The 20,046-nt window shown below is 36.9% G+C and overlaps 1 protein-coding gene across 4 annotated transcripts; it reads left to right on the top strand.

Annotated features, from left to right (window-relative positions):
• Positions 1–235: 235 nt before the first annotated feature.
• Positions 236–19,961, top strand: LOC145768481 (uncharacterized). Of its 4 annotated transcripts, none has more exons than XM_082579981.1 (18): positions 236–540; positions 2,094–2,288; positions 2,992–3,170; positions 3,836–3,948; positions 5,648–5,787; positions 6,193–6,282; positions 6,685–6,801; positions 7,527–7,607; positions 8,499–8,627; positions 9,176–9,885; positions 10,206–10,269; positions 12,048–12,213; positions 13,689–13,818; positions 14,313–14,394; positions 14,567–14,601; positions 15,058–15,200; positions 15,658–15,761; positions 17,749–19,961. In XM_082579981.1, exons 1-18 carry the CDS (start codon positions 373–375, stop codon positions 17,806–17,808), a joined length of 2,706 nt encoding a protein of 901 aa, XP_082436107.1. In that variant the 5' UTR covers positions 236–372; the 3' UTR covers positions 17,809–19,961. The 4 variants fall into 4 exon arrangements, with proteins under 4 accessions (XP_082436107.1, XP_082436105.1, XP_082436106.1 ...); XM_082579979.1 differs by having other exon boundaries at positions 13,686–13,818; XM_082579980.1 differs by lacking the exon at positions 3,836–3,948 and adding an exon at positions 3,575–3,687 and having other exon boundaries at positions 13,686–13,818.
• Positions 19,962–20,046: the final 85 nt, after the last annotated feature.

Raw genomic sequence — 20,046 nt, 5'->3', positions numbered from 1 at the left:
AAAAATTGACCAACTTGAACATTTTTCGAATTTTTTTTTTGGTTATAGGTCTTTTAAGCAATCAGCTCAAGCTTAGAGAGTTAGAGTTTTAATTTTTTGCTTAAAAACAGCTTTTCATTGTTTTATGGTACAACACATAATGGTAGACCTACTAGACCTCAGCTAGGTTTAGCAAGTGTTGTTCTTACTGTGATGTTTAAAATAAGAACAAACTGAAGTGTATTTTCAGATTTCAATTTTGCATTATGATCAAACATTATAGGCTCCTGTTACTCTGAACTGAATAGCTGAGTTAACTCGATTCATTTTCCAAGTATGTAACACTCCCATTTGAAAAGGATATCTCAATAGGGGTGGGAGGTTTTAAGAGGCATGGAAAAATATGATAACTTAGGTATGGTCGGGGAAGGCTCGTATGGCATGGTCATGAAATGCAAGCATAAAGAAAGCGGCCAGATTGTGGCAATCAAAAAATTTCTTGAAAGTGAAGATGACAAAATGGTAAAGAAAATAGCCATGCGTGAAGTTCGAATGCTGCGGGTAAGATTTGTAACAGTTTTATTTATTTTTATAAATATACCAAAGACAGGCAAGACACAACAATAACACAGGGTTGAGCATTACAACAGTATATGGTATAAAAAAGCAAACTCTCTCCCGAAGCTATATTTTATAAATATGTTAACGTAGGTGAATTATTAATAGTATACATACAGTACAGTGCTTCTCAATCTTGCTTTGATTGAGACCAAATTATTACAATGCAAAGACTGATTCTTCTGTAATTATGTGTTGAGATTAAATGAGTAGAGTTTTACTCTCCCTGATAGCTATTTTCAAGAGAAAAATATTAAATAAAAGCAGTTTTAATTCATTATTATTCGATATTTCTTTGAAAATTTCCCTGTAGTCCTTTGTTTTTAGAAATGAATTTTTCATTCCTTATATTGTTTTGACTCTAGGTTGTGGACAAAAAACCGATGCAGTGATTGACATTACATACTCGTATTTGTGTGTTCAATTTTCTCACAAATATACTTTTATTAGATACCGGTATTATTATTAATTTATTTTGTGTGTAAAAAAGTATGTTAAACCTGCTAAGGTTACTCTGTTTTATTTTTCTATGGTTCAACAAAGCAAACTCTCTATCAAAGCTTTATTATTAATTTGTCATAATAATACAAGGCTCTGAAAAAATTACTAATCAGTAAAAGTCAAATAGGTTGAACAGCACTGGTTGAATGCTTTTAGAAGATTGCAATAACAAAATTCAACAAATCTATACTTTACTTAATGTCTGTTTAAAAACAACTTCCATTTAGGTTTATATCTTACTTGTACACTTTTTCTAACATGGCAGTAGATTTAAATCCAGTACAGCTCGTTTTTATCAACTATGGTATCTTGCATGTTCAATAATAAAGTATGGTAGGCTACTGGGATATTCTACAATAAATTCTGCAATAGAAGTATGGACGTGGCTATTTTTCCACAACCAGGTGTTGCCAGAGTTAGGATTAAAGTTAGGAGGGGTTAAGGTAAGGGTTAGAGTTAGAAATAAAATTAGGGTTTTGATCTTTGCCTAGGAATAATTTTTTTTTCCAAAATACAAATTTTTGTTTTAAATAGCTTTAAACTTTTTTCAAATTAGGGCAGAATTCCTTCTCTGGCAACACCATTTAGGCTATTATTATTACACTATATAGTGTAAATATAGCCACAGCCTAGAAGTATATGTCACAAGCTAAAGCATTATGACAATTTTATTCTTTTCTGGGACATTTTTCTGGGATTTGTAGTCAAGGTTGTACATTATGTATAATAGGCTAAGTGAAAATGAGCCACATAGCAACATTTTCAACTTCTTGTGATAGCATCTCTTATTGATTATAACTTATGTTCATTTTAAGATAAAAGTATAGCCACTGCTTTTTGTCATTGTCTTTATATTGTTGTTAGCTGTGTGATTGAAAATTGATTGCATTTACTTTTCATTTGATTAAAACCTTCTAACATGAGACTGAAACCATGGGTACAGCAAATAAAAAAACAATATTCTGACAATTCATATGTTTTGTATTTTTTCCCAGAAACTACGACATGAGAATTTGGTAAATTTGATTGAGGTTTTTCGACGACGAAAGAGACTTTATCTTGTTTTTGAATTTGTTGATCATACTGTGCTGGATGACCTCGAAAAATACCCCAATGGATTAAGCGAAATGTCTGTAAGAAAAATTCTTTGGCAAGTTCTGAGAGGTGTTGAGTTTTGCCATGGTCACAATGTAAGTGTGTGCTTATTATACAGTATATTGAACTGGATGTGGGACTATACTAAAATAAACTTGATTGACTGAAGTGTTGGAATGTAGTGAATTGGACCTTTTCAGTTATCTTCATTTGAATTTGGAAAAATTTGTTATAAGTTTATAAGTTTTTATTTTTCTGTTGCAGCTTCTCACTTTTTGGCATGCCCAGAACTCATACTTATTTTTATTAAAAATACCCAATGAGTGCTTTGAATAAATAATTTTGTATTCATTGCAGGTGTGTATTGGTATCAGTGTTTTGTCAAGCCACCAAACAAATTGTTACTAAAGCTAAAACATATTGTAACCTTGGATATTAGTTGTGCATATGACAATCATTTCTGATTTTTCTAAGATCGTTTCAATAAAAATGGGCACATAATTTTAAGTGTGTGACATCCAAATATTGTTCTGAGTGTCTGACACTTGAAATGTTCGTTTGTATCCAGTGTAGTAGCTGAGCGACTTGATATATTTGTCCAATGACTTGAGGGCAAATCCACCTGAGGCTATGTGTGGAACCTGGCTTTTCAGACCAAGTTCTCTGTCTACACTTATACCTACTAAGTTTCAAGACAAGTACCTCCATTGTTTTGTCTATACGGCCAGTGCTCTACTTTGTTATGTGCCTGCAAGAGATATTATGATTGGAGATCTTTCAGCTATTTTGATTTTTCAGATTATTCACAGAGATATAAAGCCGGAGAATATACTTAATTCAAGAAGTGGTGTCATTAAACTTTGTGACTTTGGGTTTGCTCGAACTCTAGCTGCACCTGGGGAAGTTTATACTGATTATGTCGCCACACGGTGGTATCGGGCTCCGGAGCTGCTGGTTGGAGACACCAAATATGGAAGGTAATATTTTGAAAGATAGGATGATTGTTGTATGGTAGATTTCGCCTGCAATAAAATGAATCGTTTAATAGTGCGACTATTTCTTCTATCATATTCATCTACTTTACAATGTAATATAAACACCACTGCATGACGCAATTGAGGAGTATTTTATTCCTTCAGTGAAGCCACCCAACAGTATATTAGGGTTAGGTTTAAAGAAAGTTGATCAACTGATGTACAGACAGTAAAAGTGTAGTGAAAGAATTGGAGAGCAGTAGGCCTACCGTTTATGAAAAAGCTTTTAGTGACACATAGTATATGTACACAGTAACCACACAGTACACATGGCCTATTGACCAAGAAAATGTACTAAAGGGAGTATAACAGTTTATTCACAGTACTGACACTACTTAATGAAACAGAGCAGTGGATATGTGGGCGATAGGCTGTTTGGTTGGGGAAATGCTTCAAGGGGATCCAATATTTCCAGGCAAATCAGATATAGACCAGTTGAGCAAAATTCTTAAATGTGTAGGTAAGTGTGCTCTTAGTACCTGCATTCTTATTTATAAACCAAAATTTAGCAGTTTTAGTTACTTTTCGGTCATTGATGCATGGTTTATTTTTTCTTGTTTTTATTCTTTATTATTTTGCATGTTCTTTCTTTTTATAACAAATCACAGGGCGGTGGACATATGGGCGGTCGGTTGTTTAATCACAGAGATGCTCACTGGGGATCCCTTGTTTCCTGGAGACTCAGACATCGATCAACTATATCACATTATTAAATGTTTTGGTGAGTTCAATAATTTGCAAGAGTAACACATATTTTTATGTAAGTGTTGTCATACATTTGTTTAATCATTTAACGTTGTGTTGTAGTAGATTTATTCATTGATGAAATACTCATTGAAATTATGAACCATATGACTTTACAATGTTGGATTTACTATCCTTTTAATAGGGTCAATCAATGCCCAATATTGTGCTTATTCATGTAATAGTTTCTATGCATTACTTGTCAAGCTATGCTTCATCTTGGCCTACAAAGTTAAAAATGAATGAAAATGCCTAAAAATACAGCGGTAACTTTTGTTGTGTGTTTCTGTAATGGTCACTGTTCATACCAGAAAGCGTTTTACGTCATTTTGTGATGATAATTAAGGCTTGCCACGAAGATATTCCACTTTCTCTCTTATGCTCTATTGTGTTGTGATGGCCTGTTGTCATATGATACATTGTCGTGCCTCATTTTGTCGCGAATGAATTACAATGGATAGATCTGAGGCCATATGTTGTGTTACCATCACTGAGATAAACAATGTAGTTCCAGCTTTTAGTTTCACAGTAGTGAGTTGTATGCGCCCAATGTCTTCTCACTGTGTTTCTAACTACATTGAAGCTCAGTTGCTCATAAAAATTGAATTATTAAACAAATCTCAATACTTTTTATTTATTTCATTCAACCATTTTTTTACTGTTTTTCTTTTTCCTCAACAGATTCATTATGTTTATCCAGCTGTGATCTCTTATATGCACTCCCTCTATTCTGTTCTGTCTTTTGTTTTTTAGTCTTTTTGTGTAGGCTGCTGTGTTTTACTGTTTTTATGTAGATGTTTTTCAACAAATATTTGTGATATTGTTAAAGAACTGAACAATTGTTATGTAACTTGGCTATCTATGCTTTACAACGCAATGGAGTGTTGTGACCGCACCAAATCTTTCACTTAGTATCTTGTTTGGTCATGAGTACGTCCAAACATTCACTTTTGTCGTTTCTCATCTTTTCTGAACCTATGATGTGTTATTACAACTAGGCTAATTGTATCCGGGTTATGTCCGGAGTTTAAATTTTCTTTAAATTCTCTTAATTTTCTATTTAGTTAGAGACTGGAAGACAATTTTTGTGTAGGCAAGTTTACAGACAGTTGGGCTCATCAAAATTGTTTAGTTTAAGCTTAAATTTGTTAATCAATGAGAAAAATGAATAAAATTGAAACAGTAACCTCTCAAGTACATGTAGCTCCACACAAAGTGAAATTTGTATGACTTTTGAGTTACATGTACTTTAGAGGTTACTGTTATTTCTTTATTCACTTGTTGATTTATGCATATCAGTTTGTAGCTTCTGTGGACCCTTCTCTTGTATCATGGGCCATTCCTATAGATGTTTGCCGGTACCCCCCTTATTTTTTTTGAAAGAAAAAATATTTCTATTCATTAATTTTTTTTGTCAGCGAATACAATTATCAGAATTACCATAGAACTCTTAAGCAACACTTGTATGGAAGATTTCCTTTTCAAGAAACATTTTTTATTATTTTATTCTTTTACTTGTCATTTATTTTGTTCTTTATCTTTTCTTTGTTTTTGAAAGTAGTAACTTTGTTTTGTTGTGCCTGACAATGCATGTTGGCACGTCGTAGCGCGGTGGATTTCCCTCTCTACGCATTTTCTTTTCAAAGTTAATTTAACTCTATTTTGTTCATCAACAGGTAATTTGTGTCCAAGGCACAAGGAAATATTTCAAAGAAATCCTCTTTTTGCTGGAATGCGCCTTCCAGACGTGAGAGATATTGAACCTTTAGAAAGAAAATTCCCTAAGTTTTCTGCAGAAGTATTAGATCTAATGAAGGTATTTGTCACTGTCTTTTACATGCAGCATTGTTAGCAATACCGTACGTAGTTAAACTTGGCTAGTTTTTGTGAAATATCACGAAAGAAAGACAACTCTTCCAAGATAGCTTTCAGTTAGTTTTAAATGATCTGTTCTGTTACTGAACATTATAACTGAATCAATTATTTTATAACCATCGTCATGTACAGCGTCCAAGAGCACAGTTTGCATTGTGAATGTGACGCTATAGAAATGCTGTTGTCATTTTCGTGATCGTCTGTCACACGGCTGCAACTCAGAGCATCATGCAAGTTCTATCGTTGAATTCGGCTAAATCTTAGTATCTTGCGATAACTTGATATAGAAGGAATTTAAAGCGACTAACGTTGAGAGTGCTTACCTAGTCAACTTGTGTCTTGCAAGCAATGTCTTCGACTGGACCCGAACGACCGCCCATCATCGTCTTTGTTACTGAGGCATGAGTTCTTCAAAAAAGATGGATTTGAAGAAAGAGTAAGGATTTCTTAGATCACCGGCATGTTGTGTTTACTTCTTATTTTACAATTTTGTAGAAAGGTGACTTTCTTCAACCATAGGCAGATAACGCCAAGCAACCACACGGCATTTAACATCATACATTAGAGTGAACATAAAACTATAAACTACGAACGTTTTCGGCCTCATTTTATAGTTTTTACTCTTGGTTACGTTGAAACGATGTAAAATGGAAACTATTGTTAAGTAGATTGGTGCTCTGTCACTTGGCTGACCCCTCCATACTTGCTTTGTGTGACAGCCTATGGTTTAAGCACATCCCTAATTTGTGTACACACCCGGTGTAAGGCATGCACATGACCCGGATACACAGAATATTTTGTTAACAGTTTTTTTTTAATTTTGCTCATTGTCCTTTAGGTAATCCCTGAGCTTCGTGCTAGGATATTGAAAGACACAGCGAACAACCTGCTTGCTAGGAAGGAAGCCAATGAAAAGAAGGCTCAAGAAAAAGAAAAGAAACAAAAGAAAATTAAGGTTCGTGGTCTTGCAAAGGTGACGTCACCGCTGGTTGAGAAAAATATTGACCGAGAAAAGCTTTGCCTTCATTTTTAAAACAAAACTTTCAGTAGGTTTTATGAAAAAACTTGAAGATTTTTACTAAGGTTAAGTCAAAGGCAATGCAGTAAGCAGCCTCCTCATGGGCAGAGAAACTGTGCGCTCGTAAACAGAACGCACGGTGATTGAAATCGTTTACTTTGTACTTGTAATCTGTCAGTTGCAAGACCCACATGTTTATGGACAGTACGGATCTCTGCTAAAAACCATGTAAATAAATCTTTCTCATATGATCGTAATATTTTCAAGAAAATAAAAACTAAAATTTTCCCCTTATAGTAACAATCTGTTAAAGAAGGCTTTCCCCGCTTCGATGGCAAGTAGGCTAGCTTTTAATTTTCAATCCTTGCAGTCATTACAAAAAAACTTTTGGTTGCAGTACCATTGCGTTTAGAATCTAATTCTAAACTTCAGATCTTGTTGTAAAGTTTCCAACTAACGCTGTTTCAGTCGTTCTTTTGCAATCTGTCTCTAAAGCCATGAAATCTTGGCTCTCAGAAACTAAAAAAGTGACGTAATGAGTGATAGCCTAAGTGTGATTATGATACTGGTGATATCTCTCTGCAAAACATGTGAAACCTTCCCTGTAAATCATTACAATCGTTTTATCAAAACGTTGATAAACTTCTACAAATATTTTTCAGGAATCAAATAATTCGATGGACAGCAAGGACTCGTCAACGAATGTGCTGAACAAAATGTCCCCTGACCATAAAGCCATTGCGGTGAGCTTGCTTGTGTGATCTTGTGCACCTTAGATCATGTGCAAAGTTGTTTGTTTACGACTTCATCAGTTTGCAACAACAAGAAAAAACATTTCTTAAATCAAATCCCAATTTCAAGATGAATAATGACATGATATCTGTATTCTGTATGGTAGAAAATACTTTTTTTCTGATCTAGGCGTACGCCTGGTAGTCGAAATTTTATAGCAGGCAGGAAGGTAAGCAAGCCAATCTTCGTGCCCAGCGTCAGCTATGCCTTGCCAAAGACACAGCCGCATGGTTTTGAGTAGTGTCAAACCGGTGCCCTTTTGAATGTCAAACCAAAGTTCTCACCACGTTCTCACCACATCCTTTTCAATGGCATATCCTACACCACAATTATTTAATCAATGACCTTTTGCTTGTTTTCCGGCAGCTTATTGTAGCAAGACTTGGCAGCGATAGGTACCGTGATTCGCTTATTAGGCTGGGCTCGTCAGTATTGCACGACAAATATTTTTGTGGCATGAATTAATGGTGCGATACTGACGAGCCCAGCCTCATGGGCGAAACACGTGTTTATCGCTGTCAATTTTTGCTGCAATCGGCTTCCGAGAAACATATAGTTGATTGAATGGTCTAAATGGCTAGCGTGGAAGCTACATCATTATTGCTCGCTGTACTAGTGAGTACTCAGCCTTATGCTGATTGCTGATAGCCAGAAAGTACGCTCCTTTCTTCACAACCCTTTGCTTATTGGTTCAATCTATTGTCCAGCCATAACAATAGATTTATAAAAGTAGCTACCACTGAAACAACGTGAGCTACTTAGGCAAGTCTTTGTGGCTGTGCTGTAACTTGTCGACAATGCTGTTGCATTGAATATTTGAATAATGCTAAAATTGTTTCCAGAGCAACTCACCTAAGAAGCAAGATACTCCATCTCCTAAAAAGGACAACCTGCCCAAATCCATTATGAAGACCCCGACCAACGTTGGTGCTCAGTCTGGTGACAAAAAGCAACGTAAAGAAGCTGACAAAGTAGGTCATGTGTGATTGTGAGAAGATTTATACAACCTCTTTGAGAGGTTAATCCTGCCAGTTTTGCATACTTGTAATGTAGAGGCTTTGAATCACTGACGCATGCCCGGTTACCAAGATTGGCAATGAAGTTTCGGTCTGCTGTCGAAGCGTCGTTTGTGACGTATCCCGATCCACTCACAAGCTACAACTGAATGGATATCTTATCTATAGTTTACGTTTGTCCTTTCGCTGCACTTTTTAACTATGTAGAACCAGAGCAAGAAATTTAATGGAGCATCAATGCATCATGCAAGTTATTTGTATTATTCTGATATTTATTATTATATGGAAGCCATTATTGTTGATCTTATCTTTTTTGTTCATTGAACCGGATGTTCTGAGACCAAACTTAATATACATATTACACATTTATTGTTTGTTTTTAAAGTTGTGTAACATTTGGACTGAACGAGTTTTTAATACTTGATGTTTAGTGCAATGGTTTTTAACCTTCTTTCGTGTTCACATCACTTCGAAATCAGCAGCAAATATGCATTTGTCTTCAGGAAGCCAAACAGTCGGTTATCATCAGCAAACGACTCCCATCCGTTGACCAGCCTAAACGACTCAATGAATCCTCGCCAGTCACCACGCCTCGGAGTAAAACTCCTAAAAACTCACCCAAAACGCAAGTTAAAAAATCCAACACTCCTAGTTTGACAAAAAAGTCGAGTTTAGAGGACTCAGCACCTTCATTTCTGCGAGACTCCAACGACGGCTCAAAAGTCCCAGTGACCAACGGAATTCTCAAAAACGCCCAGGCTAAAAAGTTGTCGACAAAGAAAGAATCACTTGCAGATTCAGCAGAAAAACCCTTTCAGAGCGCATCCGAGCAGAAAAAGACTAAACCCAAAGCCTCTCTTACGGTGAAGAAGACATCGTCAGACACTCTCATAAAACAGAACGAACCTCTTGACACGAAAAAACCTCAAAGTGATGCGGATAAATCATATAACACCAAAAGCATCCCAGACACAGACCGTAAACACCACCACCATCACCACCACCGTAAAGAAGGCGGGAAAAAGTCTCCTAAAGATACTGACAGTACGCCCCATCAGGGTTTTATTCCCCCTATTTCCATGTTTCAAAACCCTTCGAAAAACTCCACCCCCGACCCCATGATCATGATCACCACGTCCAACTCATCATCCCCCCATAACCAACCCATCAGCAAAATGGCGGCCAACTTTTCCGGGCACCCTCCAAGTTTCAGGTGGGTAAGACTACAGTCTCATGAGTAAACGTGTGAAATTTTTGATTTTACTTTCACTTACTGTAAAAAAAAACAACATGTGGATTTGTTAGTGTTGCTGAGTTGTAGGATATGCCATTGAAAAGGATGATTTTGAACCACAATAAAAATAAGTATTTTTGGTGTGCGAAAGTGTGTACTCACAGCCATGTATTGATTCGAGACAGAATTGCAAGAAAGCATGGTTATTTGACTGTGGTAATATTTTGCTTGTGTTGAGAAATCCCTTTATTTTATTATTAATTATAATAAGACTATAGCCATCAACATGCCACATTTAGAAACGTGGACAAGATAAAGAAAGGAAGTACAGTTGCCTCGAAGAAGAATGACATCAGTCCTCAGGTGAGACAGTTTTGCCGTGTTACGAAATAATGATTTTAATTCCCATGCCTCGTTAAATCTCACTGTGGTGTAGTTGCAGTTTATAAAATGCCTTAAGGTTTATGGCTTGATACAGAACGAAGAAATTGAATTCTTGCGGTCAAATTGTTGATAAGGTTTGATGAGATGACTTGGTGAAACTTCTTACTTTGTTCAGCAATATATTAATGAAGTGAATTAAAAGTAGATCAAGTTGACAATCGGTGTTGATGAGGGGCTTAGGTTAAGCCGAAAACGTTCGAATGTTAAACTATTTTGTAAATATGTAAAATATATACTGTTGTAATGCTCAACCCTGTGGTATTGTTGTGTCTTGCCTGTCTTTGGTATAAAAAAGCAAACTCTCTCCCAAAACTATAGATCTGAGATTCCAGTAGACAAATTTAGTTTCCAGTCCAATCTTCCACTTTCAACTGTCCTGTCTTCGGTGGTTGTTGAATTTTCTGCTTTTTGTCTTGCTACGATGATGGAGTTCTGTCGTTCGCAAATAATGTTTTGACTTTGAATGATGCTGAGACCACTATTAAAACATGGAAACTCAAAAAAATCTAGCAACTCATGTGTAATGTAAATATAAAACGATTTACGATAGAAGTCAGACCTCATCAGTCAGACCTCATTACTGTACCAATACATCAAATGTTATAATGTTACTCAAGACTTGATGTTCACGAACATTTGTAAGACAATAAACTTTCAATCCCCGATTTGGTTAGTGACTTGATGAACAGAGTGCCTGGCTCTGAATTTGTAGCCATGGGTCCGATACCCGGTCGATATTTAGGTAAACACCAAATACTCTATAATACTATACAGAATAGTGGATATTCTTCCACTGCTCACTCAACGTTAAAGGGATGGAATTACCTGTAGGTTAATAATGTGTTGCATGCGCTCCTATATGCAAGTGAGCTGAAACTGTTGCCTTTAAGGCCAACTATTTCTGGTTGGGTCAAACCGAAGACTTGAAAACGCTACCGTTACGTTCTTTCTTGCTTAACACAGTCAAGATCAGTCGGGTAATAATGTGATGGCATCGTAAACTCCATATAAAATTAAAAATGGGCTCTGTTGCTTTGAAACCTTATCAACTGCAGAGCATCAATAAACAAACCATAGCTTTATTATTATGGGTAATCATGGCCACCTTGAGATGCGGCCTGATTTGTCACATTTCGCAGATTTTGATTACAGCTACTGCTAGTGCTTGACTGACATTTTTTGAGATGTTTTTACTTTTTGCGGTTTCCTAATGACAAAAAACTTTTTTGTTGCCTTGGGGAAGCAGTAGCAAATGAGAAAAAGTAAGTTGAAAAACGCAAAATCAGACTGTTATTGAAAATTAACAGTCTGACTAAAATCTTCGAAATCAAATTTTCTTTGTTTTTCAACATGCGAGGATGTTAAAACCTATTGTGTCATCTGGGGAAAAGAATAAAGAAAGCGTAAAAATCTAATTTTTAGAAAAACTTATTTAAACGTTCGCCCAAAATTAGAAAAACCTGAAAATTTCTGCAAAATGTGACAAATCAGGCCGTATCTTTAGGTGGCCATGGGGTAATAAAGTGGTTCTGATTACTCTTAAAACTCCGTTCTGGCTTCTCGATGTTGGGAGAATTGCAGATTTAAATTTTACTTGGATCCATGTTTAAGGATGCAGCCAAACGAATAAAATCAGTAAATGAAAACTTAGTTGCCAAACCTGCTTGTTTTATTTGCTAACATTATTATTATCTCAGGGTTCCTTCGATCGACAAATGTATCCTGATAAGACGTCTCATTTTGAAAAGATGATGTTATCCATGTCAGGTGCAACATCCATCACACATCCGGCTGTAAAGAAGACCAATGCACCATCCACGCAAGGAGGCATCAATCCTCCTGGACACACCATGGGAAACACCAGTAAGTTTTAGGTTTAAGTGCTTAATTTGCTGCAAATACACCTCTATGTCCAATTGCGTACAAAACAATTCGGGTAGAGAGGTTACTTTTTTTAACCATAAATCGAAATAAGTCAACAACAACATAACCTTTGTATGTTTCTCTTGTATTTCGTATTCAATATGACTTTGGTTTTCTTTCAAAAGCTAGATGCTATAAGGGTTAGACGCATAGCCGAAAATGTTTGCTATTTTGTTTTTGTGATGTGAAATGCTATGGTGGTGATGGTGTTGAGGTATGTATGTTTGCGTACAAAACGTCTTTCATTCTTAACGTTTTTACGTCATTGTCTGTGTACCGGTCATATTCAACCAGTCTATCCGGTATCATGCTATCTCTGTTAATTTAATCTTGATTTTCCAGTTGCTCTAACAATTGTTCACATTATCACAAGTAAAAAGTAAAAGTTATTTCGTCGGGCAAGGAACAGATCACGGAAGTTGTGAGAGACAACTAGAAAGCTAGAAACAGAACAATGAGTAGAAAATGAGCACAAAGGAGACAAACCTGATGCATACAGTTGCTTCTATAGTAGCCTAACCTTCTACATAAATAGCAAAAAATATGAACAAATGTTAGGAGGGAATTACAGTCTAGTTTCAGTTTGAACATAAATGTTATAAGATTAAAGTATTGCTAATGCAAACAACCTCTCTGTAGGCTTCTTCGTTTCCTGGTGAACCGTGCTGTATTTTATGAGGATCCAAAGAATGTGATTTTGTTTGAAGTTTTTATTGATATAGACTCTTTGATCATAAAACTCTTTTGACGTTTACCGCACTAGCAAAACATTACGTTATTAAATCGTATATTAACGTGAATATTTTGTATTGGCACCATCGAACATGCGTGTAGCTCATTGTGGATTACTGTTTCTAAGGTAACGAATAACAAATTAACATTAAAACGTCTGGATTTCGTTTTGTATTTTCAAACACCCACAGTAACAGAACCCAACCGCCAAATTATTTTTTACATTGATTCAATGTCTGCAGACGTTAAATCTATGCAAAAAGACATGTTTGCCGGCTAGGAATCTTGTTTCTTTTTCACATCAAAGTATGGGCGAGGTTAAAGAAATGTATGAAAAACGTGCGCCTTCTGGGCTAATGCTACTTTGGCCAACCCAAGCGATGTTGGGGCAGGCCGACAACTGTTTGCCTTGATGGTTGCTTAGTGACGTATGTTTGCTACTGACCACCGCAAATATAAAAACGTAACACTTTGAAGTTAACATACCCAGCGTCAACACAACGCATTTGGCTTGGGCTTGTCGTTTTATTACTTCAAGTTTCACATCCTTTTGTATGAGTTAGGCATAATCGAATTGCAAATCAGTCCTGTTTTACATTAATTCAACGTCTGCAAACGTTGAATTAATGTAAAAAAGGACTGATTTGCCACCGGACAGGCGTTTACACCACCACAATCAGCAGGTACGAGTGGTATGCAGTATTTACGTCATCTTCGGGAAGATAAGTCCAGCAACCTCCCGCTATGGAGTTCCAATGCCGACGATAAATCAACGTCTACTGTCAAGTCATCTTTGGAAACTGGAAATAAACAGTAAGTGGAATTACTTTTAACCGATGTTTCGAAACGTTGATTCAATGCAAAAAAGAACGAATTTCGTTAGCTTGGTTGATGGGCAGCGACCTGCAGATTACAAATACGCGACCGGGGAAGACTCTAGAGATATTTTGTCCTGGTAGCGATTGCAGTGCGTGTAGCTGTTAGGCTTTTGGCGACACAATATTTAAAATTAGCCATTGCTGTGTTTCGCAACGAAATGTTTATGTCATAGTAGCCTGAATGCCCTTGGCAATATTTTTATGAACAGGCCTAGAATCGAACCTAGGTGTGCTTGAACCAGAGGTGGTGTCACTCCACCGGGGAGTAGGTAGCTTGACATAATATTTTACATGGGAAGCAGATTGGAAATTTAATCATGGATGTTTCTGCTTATTACATACCATTTGTGTTTTGGGGTATTTTGCAAATAACAGGCAAAATAGTTATAGCTTTGTTTTTACTTTGATGTTATTGTCATGTTTCTACAGCGAATCGAAGCACCATAAAGGAGCAGAAGATCTCGGAAGATTACGAGAAAAATCCCCCAAACCGAGCAAGCGAGAAGGCAAAGTAAGTGCAATTGCTTTCAAACATTACTGTGGTTATTATTAGGAAATGTTTCGGTCATTGCTGTGTAAACCAATGTTTGATAAATGTTTTGTTTTAGTATCTGAAAAGAAAGGTTTTGATTTTCTCCATAGCTTGTTCGTTTGTTATTGAGAATTTATTTTTCTCTTAACAGCATCGTCATAGCAACGCAGAAGAAAAGTATTCCAGGTTTGTTATTTGTTATTTTTATTGAAATTAACCAGCTAGCTTAATTAATCCACGGACTTATGCAGTTATACACTATGCAATGAAACAGGAACCATGGTATGTTCCCTTGTGGTGTTCGTAGATGACCAATCAATCCGAGCCAGGCTTACCTGCATGACGTTGAACATGATTGGTAAGACCGATCCGTGCAGTGAAGCCTCTGTAGCAGGATGGAGATGAAAAGGAATCCGCTGAATGAGCTGTTTGGTTTATTAACGATTCGGTCTTTGGATTTTTCCATGTCTTGGCAGCCGTCATTTTCTTCTCTGAGTCTACTTCAATACACCGGTATTCGGCAGTCCACCGAGAGTGCCACTACGTTGAATCAATGTGGAAATGACGAGTTTGCTGTTTGGATAAATGTTCTCTGTCAAGTTATTTTTTTGTTCCGATGTGGGTGCCTTTACGCATGCGCAGGAAAACCGCGGCACATATTTCTCCGAGTGACCGGGAAGGCAAGAACGATTCCAAAGTCACGAGACTCCCCGATCTTGGAGCTAGAGCAATGATGACCCAGGAGAGAGACCCCTTCCCGATGTTGAAATTTCCTGGCCCAGATGGTAAGATTTGTTTAATTTTGTTCTTGTGTTTATTAAAAAAGCTAATTCTAAATTGTTTCATGTCTAGTCATTTGTACAGACTGGTCAGGGTGTGCTGTTCTATAGAATGCTGAATGGAAAATAATTCCCTTTTAATGTGACAATTTTGAAGAAGGCAAATGATTCTATACAATTGTTTCGTCAAAGGTATCTTGTAACTATGACGTAAATATAATTTATTTACGTAACAATTGACTACTGCGTAAATTAGTTGGTGTCACTGCGAAACTTGTAGGGGAAGTCATAAACATGGAAGCGCTACAGAAATTCTCACTTCCGCATCTCTGTAGCATAGTGTTAGGACGCCACGTATGTTTGTATGGCCAGAACTTACCCGATTTTGTTTTTATTAATTTGCTATAAGACAGTTATTGCTAAAATATATATTTAACGTTGAAACGACGTTTTATTGCTGTAGTCGCTCCAACTCCGAAGCCGAAGAAGACTAAGAGCAAGCACATTCTAGGCCCAATCCCGGCCATCGACTATGGAGCAACACTGAAGTCAAACCCAAAAAGCAGGGTGCGTATGACCGGAGTCTTTATATGTAGTGTTTTCATGAAACAAAGAAATAAGCAGCAATTGAGACATCGCAACAGTTCGCAATGCATATGACCAAGTAAAGAATACTTTCATCCGGTTTTGTTTCTTCACAATTAGGTTATTTGAAGTTACATATTGCGAAACGAAATTCTCGTTTCGACGCGAAACTCCATTGTTTTTTCCTGAATTTTACTCTTTTGTACTTCACTGGAGTATATGTAGACCTTTACTCGTTAAGAGACTCTGTTTTAGGCTATCTTCTGGACAAAAAGACTCTTAGTCTTTAGTTAAGGTTAATTTAGGGTGTTTCTGTCTAGCGTATGATTTCCTACAATTTAAACAAGTCCGATATGTTGAAGTTAAATGTATTTGACAATAATCAAGGTTACAAAACTCCTTCTCGGGAAATTAAAAATTACTCATCTTGTCTACTCAATTTAGTTCATTGCGACGGGTGTCAGAAAAGCGACATTATCCCGTCGTGAGGTTTATCTTTTGTTTGAGAGTCGTTCCTCTTCTCTTTTCAAAAGGCATGTCCTTTTGGTTTATATACGTTATAAGCACTTTTCAATTCCCCCTTATTTCATAATGCATTGCTTTCTTAACAGTAACATGATGGTGGGATTTATAAAAGCGGAAACTGTCAAGTCGCTTCCTGTCACGATTTCTTTCTATCTGTTACCAGGAAAAAGACTTGGAAAGGTTCAATGACGTAGTTTAATGGGTCAAACCGAAAAGCAGTCAATTAAATGTCGAATGGTTCTACTAGTGAGATGATAATCTAACTTCTTGAAGGACTTTAACGAACGGCTTCTCAAATAACCCTAATTTCGAACACAATTTATATCAGCACCAATTCTCATCTACTTGTATTCGATTACTTCAACTCTCAATCAACAATAATTTCTGCACCAACTACCAATCCGCAACTCATAACACAACTCTCATAATCAACTCATAATAATCATCATAATAATCATTACGCAAATTACACCACTATTTATAAAAGGTTTGTTCGGTCTAATAACTTCGAGAAGGTTACGTAATGTTGCATCACACGAACTCATCGTTCGGTCACGTTGCATTGAGCGGCATAAACAAGCAAGTTTAAAGAAGACTCTAGAACTGCACGTAGCAATCGAATGACCTAGAATACACGTTACATAATACAGATTTCGTAATCAGAGGTTACTTCAGGATAATGACCGATGATAACCTATAGCATAAGAATTTTACAATCAAAACAGCACGCTCGATCGAGATACAAGCGGCCCGTCGTAAGACCTCGCACATTGATTGTGACACTTCCAAAATACGGAAGCGTGACCTAAATTCCGTGAGAGCAGAATTTAGGTTTTGAATTTGTACAGATGTAATGCATTTCACGTGAGAGTGGCGTCTGTTAACAGGAAGCGTGACCTAAGTTCAGTGAGAGCAGATATTAGGTTTTGAATTTGCACAGTTGCAAAACATTTGCAAATCTCATAGGTTTCGGCCAAATGTTTCAATAATTTAAATTTGTTAGTTAAAAACATGATAGCCTACATGTTACATATAGGCTACTGTAGTTTGTATACTATTCAGAACTTACTTGAAAGCAACGAACAAGTATATAAAAGAAGCGCCCGTCCATTACAAAACGTGCTTGTGACAGTCTTTTTCAGTTGCGGAGTGACCCTGATCTCGCTGCGAAAAAAAGCTGAAAATGTTCCGCTTGTCCGTTCCGTAGTCCCAAAATTGTATAATAAGAGTTTCCCACTTGCGCGTTGAAAAACAAGAACCCAGACAGCAAATTAGACGTTGAAATCGTTTGATTAGACGTTTAGATTCAAATTAGACGTTTGATTCAACGTCTGCAGACGTTGAATCAATGCAAAAAACGACTGATTTGCTATCTTGGTTGGTTGGATTGTCTTCACGCCTTTTTTATAATTAGGCTATCTTGTGAACGCCTGTTCTTTTTCAGAGCCCTACCCCACCGGGCATGCTGGAAGCAAATTTTCCATCCGTTCACACTAAAAATTAAACTGAGCAAATGAACAAAGCACTTGAACAAATGCACGATCTCTACATAGACCTTCCGAGGACTAGAATTCACCTCAAGGAATTTTCAACAATATCCTTTCACAAGTCTTCCTTGCCTCAAGATGTTTCATACCTTACGCGACGTGATTCTTTCTTATGCAACTGTGAAACTATAAAGGTGTTCATCGCATATTCGTCCATTTAATGTAGATCAATTTCCTTTCATTCAATTTAGCATTGGGAAATATGCCAATGCTCAAGTTATTGCCTCGGTAACAGCCATGTCCCAACTTATGCCTTTTATAGACTTAGCCAACATGATGTGAAAGCGTCTTAAATGCCCATAAAGGTTGACACCAAGTCTTGCGAATTGTCACAGTGTTATGGTATTTTCATGTAGATTAGATCTAGTTTTAAGCCATAGCACAAATAGTTAAATATACAGGATGATGCTAATCGCCCTTTTCGTCGCTTATATGCAACACCTTTTAGGTAACATGAAATTTTGTCGTACTTCGTGTTTTTGTTGTTTTGACACAAGGTTTTGGTGTACCCTATTGAGACAAACCGGTTATATTTGTAGACTCAAATGAATGGGATTGTTCTATGAGCTATTTTTCAGGTAAAACTAGCATTTATAACAAGTAACGTTGACAGGGGCTACTTTTGGACCCAAGATGATTTTAGGGGCCCGTAACTTTTCCAAGTGGCCAGAAAACTTAGAGACCACGTCGTATTCTTTGAATGTAGTACGTAGAAGTGCGTCGATTTGGGACCCGATAAACTCATTTGTACCGGGCCCAAATTATCCTCTCAACGGACCTACATGCAACTGTCATAAACAGATTTTTAATCAATTTTTCAAAATTGGGATGTCGCTGTGAAACTGTTCAAATATACTGTAGTAGGTCTATGATGATTTTTCCCATTTGATATGTTCTGCCAACCTACACTGTATATAAAAGCGAAATTAAGATTCCGACCAGCTCTCTCCCCATAGCATCTTATAGGAATTGAAAATGAAATGATGGTAAAATAGAAACTTTTTTTGGTTGTTTCTCGGCAGCCGATTGTAGCAAGAATTGACAGCGATAGACACCTTGTTTTGCCCATGAGACTGGGCTCTCTTTTTTTTAACAGTTTGAACTAGCCTAATAGTGCTCTTCTAACAGACATAGCGTTGGTGACATTCTCCCAGGGATATCTAAAGAAGGGGATACGAAGGCTTTTATTACGTCTGACAATAGAAGGGCTTTTGTTTATTGTAAAATGACAATTGGCACCGATAGTAGTTTAATAAATCTTGTTATGATAACTTGCATTGCGCTATTAGCATCAGGCCTGGATACTCACAGCATGCTCATGGTTGCTTGATAATTCAAGTACCTATCGTCCTATATACTTGTTTTACATTTAGCCTACTGCAAAGGCTTTGTTAAGAAAAACAGCTTACTGGTAACTTTTCAACTGTCTTTGTAAACAAGTATTCTTTAAATATGCTCTACGTAACATTTGCTAACTGTCTTCTGTAGCTCATAGTACCAGCTGCACTACAAAGCTTTCTACGATTTTAAAAAGAACCACATGTTTAAAGCACTACCAACTACCGCCCTGGTAGTGTCATGAGAATAACGCAGTCGCTGCGAGCCTTCATATTCCCTTCTCTAGATATCCCTGCATTCTCCAATGAAAGGCGTGTTTTTCTAATATATACCCCAGACAGCAAAATCCGTCATTTTTAGACTGATTCAACGTCTGCAGACAGATTTTGCTGTCTCGGGCGTTAGTGGTATCCTCCAATGAGCAGCCGCAGAGGTAAGCCACCGGATTGTTCCGGTCCAAACCGCTTTTGCCATGCACTGAAATCTAATATTTATGAACCTGACATGACTGACCACACATGACATCTTCCCAGACAGCAAATCAGTCGCCTTTTACGTCTGCAAACGTTGAATCAATGTAAAAAACGACTGATTCGCTGTCTGGTAGGCCCTGTGCTATTTTAACACTGTGCTTCTTTTATCGCATATATGTTTACATGTACCGGTATTGATTTGTGTCTGTACATAGAGTTCCATGCAAAACAAATTTACACTTTTACCCATCTTTTTACTTTACTGAAGTTCTGTTATTTTAGCAAAATACAAAATATTATTCACACTTCTAGTAGCTTCAAATTGAAGTTTTACTGTATTTTCTTAAGTAAAACTTGTCTAGTTTTTCAAACGAGGAAACTTTG

Source organism: Aplidium turbinatum, chromosome 4 (genome assembly GCF_918807975.1).
Source record: "Aplidium turbinatum chromosome 4, kaAplTurb1.1, whole genome shotgun sequence".
Classification (NCBI taxonomy): Eukaryota; Metazoa; Chordata; class Ascidiacea; order Aplousobranchia; family Polyclinidae; genus Aplidium; species Aplidium turbinatum.
The sequence above is the reverse complement of the archived record's forward strand: the minus strand, read 5'-3'. Positions and strand labels throughout refer to the sequence as shown.

Bases quoted from the DNA above. Each gene is read 5' to 3' on its own strand.
- LOC145768481 (XM_082579979.1), top strand. From the start codon at position 373: ATGGAAAAATATGATAACTTAGGTATGGTCGGGGAAGGCTCGTATGGC. The intron at 6,802-7,526 runs GTTCGTGGTCTT...AATATTTTTCAG, and splicing joins AGAAACAAAAGAAAATTAAG to GAATCAAATAATTCGATGGA. The intron at 13,819-14,312 runs GTAAGTGGAATT...ATGTTTCTACAG, and splicing joins TTGGAAACTGGAAATAAACA to CGAATCGAAGCACCATAAAG.